The 8569-nt window shown below is 39.8% G+C and overlaps 1 protein-coding gene across 1 annotated transcript in view; it reads right to left on the bottom strand.

Moving 5' to 3' along the window:
• The window catches only part of gfra2b (GDNF family receptor alpha 2b), a 123981-nt gene extending 123086 nt beyond the window's left edge, over positions 1-895 (bottom strand). Inside the window, exon 1 of the mRNA XM_017427406.2 lies at positions 614-895. Within this exon, the coding sequence (XP_017282895.2) occupies positions 614-797 (184 nt within the window). The 5' untranslated portion in view covers positions 798-895. The remainder of the gene's footprint in view (positions 1-613) is intronic.
• Positions 896-8569: the final 7674 nt, after the last annotated feature.

Genomic DNA, 8569 nt, shown 5'->3' on the forward strand with positions numbered 1-8569 from the left:
AAGATAAAATGTTGGTGTTAGTCATCTGAACTTGGACAACAGATATATTTGTGCCTTTAGCTCAGTTACAGTAATGGTGATGTATGAAAAACACATGGGCCAAATGTTTTTTTAGACCAATTTTGGTTTCAGCAGGTGTCAGATTTTGGCATTCTGTGGTAGAGTCGACTCACTATAGATTCAACTAATTCAAATTAACCTTTGCTGAAGCTGAAATCCAAAGAGTAAGTCCTAAATATCCTAATAAAGACGACAAAAGAAAAAAAGAATTTTAGCTAACAGATACTTTGAGTAAAAGTGTCCAAGTCTCTAATCTTATGGACTCTTTTCAAACTTCACTTCACAGTGCTTAAAACTCATTCTGAGAAAGAAAATCACTGTAGTTTGCCTTTAAAAGTAAAAAAAATAAATCTAAGGCCCTCTTTGCACTTCAGGCAAAACAAAGCAGGCTCCCACACAACAATCAATACAGAGCATCTTTAACCTCAGCACATGTGAACCTCTCACAGAGACAATGTGCCAACTAGCAGCTCAAAACACTGTAAGAAACAAATCAACAGGCAGCAGGAGGCCTAATTAGCTTGACAAAGCCCTCACTGTGTTGGAGGCTTACCCTCAGTCAGGCCCATGTGGATGCTCCAGTAGTTCTGCAGGCACTGCAGCTCCTTTTTCATGCCTCTCTTGCAGCGGCAGTCGTACAGCGGTGAGTCCTGCAGCACTTCCAGAGCCCCCTGGCACTCCTTAGAGGCCAGCATAGTGCTGCGCTCTTTGTCCCCGCCAGACAGGCACTGGCGCATGATCCGGTAGCGTGAGCTGCACTGGCTGTTCTGGTTGCACAGCTCAGAGGCCCGGAGACAGTCCAGAGGTTCCCTCCAGCCAGGTGGCCCCAGCTCCGACTCGCAAACGCACACATCTGCAGAGCAAACAGGAAGGAAGACAGCAAAGTGTCAAAGTGTTCACCAGTGCAGACCGAGGAGCTGCTGATCTGCTACGGTCTCCTGCCAACAAGCAGCGATAACTCATGTGTTTGTTGACTGAGTCAATGTGAAGAGGTTTAACTTTAAATGGTGGTTCTTTTATTGTTAATCAAATGTGGTAGCCATAAAAACAAGTTAATTAGTAAGTTGTATGGTTTTTGCAGGGTCTTTTGGTGCATATCAAGAATGTAGTGGGTTCCCATTTATGTGTGATAGAGCATAACAGGCCATGGAGGGTGTTGAGCATGCAAAAACCCTCTGCGACAAGATCATGGTAGTTTACCATCATGGTACCAAAACATTATGGACATAAGAGAATGGGAGAGAATGGCGGCAGTGGCAGAATCGTATTCATCATGGGGGGCAGTAAATCTTGGTCGTTGAGAATTAGAAGCAGGACTGGCCACACTGGCCTCACGCCTAGGCTCATGAAAACATAGCACAGACCTGCTACCTGTGGCAGTAGCTTCATGCTAGCATGGTGTGATCTTCCAGTATGGAGCTGTACCCTAATGCAGTCAGAGAGAGTCATACCAGGGTGGGCATATAGAGCACGGTGAGGTTGTAAGACGTGTCTTGGGGAGATATAAATTAGAGGGAAAAGAGCGCAGTAGTGTCACAATTACCTTCACTCTGAAAAAAGGTTTTCCAAATTTGTCGCAATCCAGTCATGTTCTAGTACAATGTGTAGGTCAAAAGCATAAAGGGATCATCATCCAGTGTGCATGGAGCCTTAGTTAGTTACCAAATTGCATTAAAAATAATTATTCATTCTTTGTTAAACCAGGAAGGTCCCAATGAGAAACAGCTGCTCTTCTTCTAAAGAGTCATAGTCAAGTTAGTAGCTTAGATACAAATTACAAAGAAAAAAAAAAAGTCACGTACAGGTAAAAGACAGAAATTAAAAAAGAAGTGTATATGCATTCAGTCAGCAGGGTGGATTAATGCAAAAAAAAAATCATTGAGCCATCTTTGTGTTCAGTTTAAGCTTTTCTACGGTTGTTGAAACTCTGCTTAGGACTCTCGTGAATCATGACAGGTTTTTTTTTTTATGTTCCAATGGTTTAGATGTTATACTTTGTAAAGTAAACACTGGTATCTTGAAAGATAAACCCAACACTGTGTGCTTGCAATATCAGAAGTTTGACTTCTTGCTGACTGGACCTTTATGGCAACGATACCCCAGTCAGATGCAGTGTCTCTCTGAAGGTTGCCTTTCCCAGGCTGTTAAAGCCCTTTCATTAAAGCAGAGACAATTACATGGAGGAGGAATCCAATTAACTGAGCATCACAAGACAAGATAAGACCTCTCTGCAGGCTCTGATATGAACGTTCAGTTCTTGACCTCTCAAACGGGCCACAGCAACAAGGTATCGATAGTGTTAATACTGGGATGGAAGTCTGTACTTAGACAGAGACCTAGCTTGTGATTTTTTAGTTATAGCACTGAACAATGTTCTATTGACTTTCTGATCAGGATTAAAGGGCAGGTTTATATAATAAAGACAACATGGCACAGGAGTAGTTATTTAAAGTAAACAAAACTGAGCCTGCCCCTAACACTGTGATATGTGATATTAGAAATGGGCCCACCATAATGGATTAGTCAGAAACTAGTTTGCCCTTCATTGTGGAGCTGTATTTTCCCAGGATACCAGATTTTGCACAACCTGGTTCAGGCTATGTAAAATGGGGAGGAATTGCGAGATGAATTGTACTGTTTTTTTTTAAATAATAAAATAAAATAATTCAAATCTGGAACTTTAGATTGAAAGTTCTTGCTGGACTAAAGAACCAAGTTAAGGATCTTCTATCATGTTTTTTAATGAACAGTTATGCGCATGTACTTACTAAGGAACACAGTGTGGATTTTGGAAAGTAAATGTTATGAGAGTTTGAATCAAGCCAAGCTGATGAAAGTGTATAGAAAAGATTGCCACCAACAGCCTCCTTTTCAACTATTCTACTGCAACAAGTAACTTGGCCGGACTGACTCAATCTCTGTCCCCAGTTAGTATTCTTTAGTATCTTCACGTCATAGTTTTTTTTCTCCAGATCATGCCCACAATTAAAGTATAAGACACAAATTTCAACAAGCTGCTAAATTAGTCTTTGACTGAAGTTAATCAATGTATTTAATATACACTATATTGCCAAAAGTATTTGTTTGTCTCCCTTCACACGCGTATGAGCTTGAGTGACATCCTATTCTTAATACATAGGTTTTAATATGATGTTGGCCAACCATCTGCAGCTGTAACAGCTTTGGCTCTTCCAGGAAGACTTTCCACAGGTTTAGGAGTGTTTAAGAGACTTTTTGACCATTCTTCTACAAGCACATTTGTGAGGTCAGACACCGACATTGGATGAGAAGGCCTGTCTCACAGTCTCTGCTCTAATTTATCCCAAAGTTGTTTGATCAGGTCATAACTCTGTGAAGGCCAGTCAAGTTCTTCCAAACCAAACTCACTCATCCATGTCTATATGGACCTTGCTTTGAAGGGGCCATCCCCAAACTGTTCCCACAAAGCTGGGAGCATGAAATTGTCCAAAATGTTTGAAGCATTAGGAGTTCCTTTCACTGAAACTAAGCAGCAGAGCTCAACTTCTGAAAAACAACCCCACTAAAGTTTACACTTGGTACACTGCAATCAGACAAGTACCGTTATCTTGGCAACCACCAAACCAAGACTTGTCCAATGGATTGCCAGACAGAGAAGAGTGATTTGGCACTCCAAAGAACATCTCTCCACTGCTCTAAAATCCAGTGGTGGCATGCTTTACACAACAGCATCCAATGCTTTCAATTACAAGACTTGGATGCAGCTGCTCAGTCATGGAAACCCATCCCATGAAGCTCTCTATGCATTGTTTTTGAGCTGAAGGCCACAGGAAGTTTGGAGATCTGCAGCTACTGACTCTGCAGAACATTGGTGATCTTTGTGCTCTATGAGCCTCAGCATCGACTGAGCCCGCTCTTTGATTTTACGTGGCCTGCCACTTTGTGGCTGAGTTGCTTTTGTTCCCAATTGCTTCCACTTTGTTATAATACCCCTAACAGTTTACTGTGGAATATTTAGTAGCGGGGAAGTTTCATGATTGGACATATTGCACAGGTGACATTCTATCACGGTACCACACTGAAATTCACTAAGCTCCTGAAAGTGCCCCGTTCAAATGTTTGTAGAAGAAGTCTGCATGCCTAGGAGCTTGATTTCATACACCTGTGGTCATGGAAGTGATTGGAACACCTGAATTAAATTATTTGGATGGGTGAGTGAATACTTTTGGCATTATAGTGTGCATTGTGTATCTGTGATCTGGATATCAACCCCATTAAGAAATCCATCAGAACATGGATGATCTTTGCAGGATCATAGTGAGGCCTTCCGGTGTATATATTAAGAATGCAGTGGGCTCCCCATTATGCATGACAGAGCAGGAAAGCACAAAAATACTTTAACAAGATCATGATGGTGTAATATCATGATGGCATCATATCAGTGTGCTGGATGGACCTTGAGGGAACATGGTGGCAGCAATGGCAGCTTATTCATGATGTGGGGCCTGAATGCACAGGCATAGTTTGATCACTGAGAATTAATGGCAGGATCGGCCACATTGGCCTTAAGATTAGGCTATGACCATGATTGTGACAAGGTCAGGGAAACAGTCTAGCACAGACATGATAGACATACAGCAGCTGCAGCCTGACGTCATCCAGAAACATTTGTCTTAGGGTGGTGTATAGACAGTAGTGAGGGCGCAGGAAAATGTTTTGGGGATGCAAAAAAAAATAGGAAAACCCATTAGTGAAGTACTAGGAGCATAGCAGCCATGTCGTGTAGGTCATAGAGAGCATATCAGGGTTCTAATCCAGTGTGAAGGGGGCCTCATCTGCTTCAATCTGAGAGGTTAATACCACAGTTTTGTGTGATGCGACAAACTTCAAATGCATATTTATGTCTGCCTTACATAGACTTGAACATTTTCAGCTTAATAAAAACTGCAAAAGTGAAACAATTGCTCAACTAATAAAAAAAAACCCTGCATGAAATACAATATTGTTGATTACCATTTTACAGTTCAAAGTTTAGTTTGCAGGTGTGATGCTTTGAGGCTATATCTAACACACAACAATCTAACCACAAACAAAGCCTGAGAATCAAAACCCGGAGCAAAAACAAAGCCAGACTCATCCCTGCATCCCACAGCAGTTTTCTTAACACCACAAAAGCTTCCAGCTCTAAGCTTCGCAAAACTGATTTTATGCATGCATTCTACAGCACCTGGAAACATGAAAATCATAGCAAAAATAAATGTAAAACCAACAGGAGCATTTCTCCGCCTCATTGTTTCTCTTTACACTTGAGGCAAAAACTAAACAGGCACCCACACTACAATCAATTGACCTCAGCAGATGTGAAAAAAAACAGGGAAGTTTTCTTGTTTCATCTGCAGGCAGCCTAAAACACTGAGCAGAAATCAACAGGCAGCAGGAGGCTTAATTAACTCTGAAGAGAGCAGCTGAAACTAAATTCACCTTCAAGGCCACTGACGGTGGAAAAGATCCAATTATGCAAATTAAACTTTGACTCATTAAATAATTGATCAACATATCAACTGTGTCTTCACTGGCATGTTGAGCTTATGCCCCGACATCACTGACCCTGAGCCGTACCCCCAGGAAAGGAGCAGAAAACTCAAAAAGACAAGCTGTGAAAACGCTACAAACTCATCACTGACGGGCAGTCAGTGATTTCATTCAGTACAGTCATAACCAATATAATTCATTGTCTGTAATTATAAGGGGTTTATATGCTTTTCACAAAGAATTGATTCCACCAAATCCTACATACTGTAGCTGCATGTCTAGTCTAACAAAATGGATGTAATAAGGCTTTCATTCTGTGGAGACTTTGATTTTAGTTAGTTTGGCTCAGTTTGTATTTTGCAAACATTTGAAAATAAAATGTTAAATGTACAGTGCCTTGCAAAAGTATGCACCCCCTTGGATGTTTTCTGCTTTTAATGCTGTCATAAATCACTATAAATTGGCCTTTTTACAATTTATTTTTCTTTCAAACTTTCAGTGTCAAGGTAAAACTAAATTTCTACAGGGTGATGACCTGGTGCTGGAAGTGAGATTTGGGTCAGTCCACCTTCTTGTGCTCCCTCCTCTTAAACATGATGGTTCACTTAGGGACCATCAACAAATTACTGAATGACATGTAATTTCCATGACGTGAACTTCTGACCAAGAGTTAATGGTGAATTGTTTCACTAGACTGGACTAATAAGTCACACCTGATTTTATCTGATTTTAAAACCATCTAAGTCTTTATATAGTCTTTAATATTGTTGTTTTTTCTCAATAGTTTTTGTGTCTTTGGACCAAGTGATGAAAAATTAATGTTGAATTGTTTCATTAGGCGGGCGTGTCTTATTAGTCCAGTCTAGCGAAACAATTTGTGATTGCAGCATTTTTCTTCTGCAGCATTTTTCTGTTGCATTAGCATTTTTTGTGTGTTTGTGTGTTTTGGAGTTTGCATCATTCATGTGTTTACGGTGTGTTTTGCTGTTTGTGGCACGTTTGTGCCCGTTGGACACCATGCTTTAAGTCACCTCAACCTTCATGATTAATTTAGCTTTACAACTATTTCTTCAACAGTTTTATCTCTTTATCTCAACAGTTCATATGTTTTTCATTTTGTCCAATGAGTAATAGCTTGCTTAGTCTGGTTAGCTTGTAATAAAAAAGTTTAAAAGGATCAACTTTTGATATAGCTAGAGGTAATGGCTAAATTAGGTTACAGGTAGTATGACTATAACTTGTGAAAATGATTGTTTACGCTCTTCTACCTGGTCCTTATATGTTCTTTCAAGCTGGCTTGTTGTGCTTATGCCTTATTTCAAACCAAGACAGCGCGTGAGCACATAATCATCATTTTAATGAATTTTTTTAGCACCTTTTATGTATCAAGAAAGCTAAAAAAAACAGCACTGTTGATGTTTCTTCAATGCTAAATTGTTACATGTAAGCATACTGACAACACTGAGCCACCCCTGAATGTGTGAAGTACCAAAAGGAAACTACGTTAGCTTCTACAAAACATACTTTTGTTTAACCAATAAGGTGTAATCGATGTTTAAAAAGGACTTTAGGCTTCTCTACCTTGTGAGGTTTTGACAGCGCTGGACACACCGTCTTATGGCTCTTTCACACCTAATGCAAATTTGGTGAGTGTACTTCATAACAGAACAATGCAAAATATGGGCTTTTTACATTTTTAGCGAACAGGATGAGCCACGTTTGTGCTGGTGTCAGGTACAGAGATGCATCTCCCTTATACTAAAACAATAAAGAAAGAAAACAAGTGCTAGAACTACCCCAAAGCAGAAGATAAGCTGCAAGAAAACAAAAAGAGGCTGTGTCTACATAGGCTTTACAGTCAAAAAAATTAAATATTTAGCTGACTTGGACATCATAAATAAAATCAGTGGGTTCATCAGGTTCCTAACTCCCTCCATTTGGCTAAAGCATCAGCACCATAAACAGTGTTTCTTCTATCTTTATCTTTCAGAAGAATTGTTCAAATCCTGTTTGAAAGTTTAGATGCTGCGTTTTCCTGACATTGTTCTCCGTTTGTGGGAGGGTGAGACACCCACACACACACACACCTTCACCCACTCACAGTGCATAATACTTGTGTGTCCATCTGCTTTTTCCACGATGCAAGAGAAAGAATAAGTTGAAACTGGTTAGGAAGGTTTGTTTGTGTTTGAACTTCCACCATGTTGGCATCAAGATTTGCTCATACGACCAGTGCACAAGTATTTCATTTGTAGCCAGATTAAGTGTCTGTAATAGCAGAACATTTGGATATTCTTTGAGCCAAATCTGTCAAAACAAGAAAATGTCACCCTGTATTTATTACCCCCGTAAGGTTAAGATTATGCTCAATGGAGATGCTGTTTGTACAGGCTCTTCAAATCTCCTAAACAGCTGACATCACAGATGAAAAAAATACCCCCACGCAAGAATGCCATCAGACGGGTCATGTAGCTCAAGTGCATTCTTCATACAAACACTGAACTACGCAATTTAATTTCATCTGCCTTAGTTTAAAAAAGTCCAACAACAAGTATAAACTTTGTTTGTACTTATTAACCTTTCAAAATAAGTGTGACGGCCTTCAGAGCAGATGCAGAAAGCAGAGATCAATGCTTACACAACATTCATTTGCTCAACTTCTTAATGTGGTTTGATAATGAAGTGGATAAGGAGGGAATTGAAGCATGTTTGATTTCACTCAGAAAAGGAACAAGAAAAGAAAAAAAAAGAATGCAATTTTTTTTTTTTTGCAGTCTCCCAGAAATGATGCTGTTCTATCACAAACGTTATTGCTGATAAATGCCTCATCTGTGTGCAGCATGCATGGTCTATTTGTGTCTCAGTAGTTCTGTATTTTGTCAAATTAAGTTGCCTGGAAAAGGAAAGGGAAAAAAAAACTAAAAAGAGGGCTTTAAACCAATATTATAAATAATATATAGATGGTTTCAGCTGCTCAGTGCAGAAATAAAATGGTGAT

The sequence above is a fragment of the Kryptolebias marmoratus genome, linkage group LG14, assembly GCF_001649575.2.
Source record: "Kryptolebias marmoratus isolate JLee-2015 linkage group LG14, ASM164957v2, whole genome shotgun sequence".
In the NCBI taxonomy this organism is placed as follows: domain Eukaryota; kingdom Metazoa; phylum Chordata; class Actinopteri; order Cyprinodontiformes; family Rivulidae; genus Kryptolebias; species Kryptolebias marmoratus.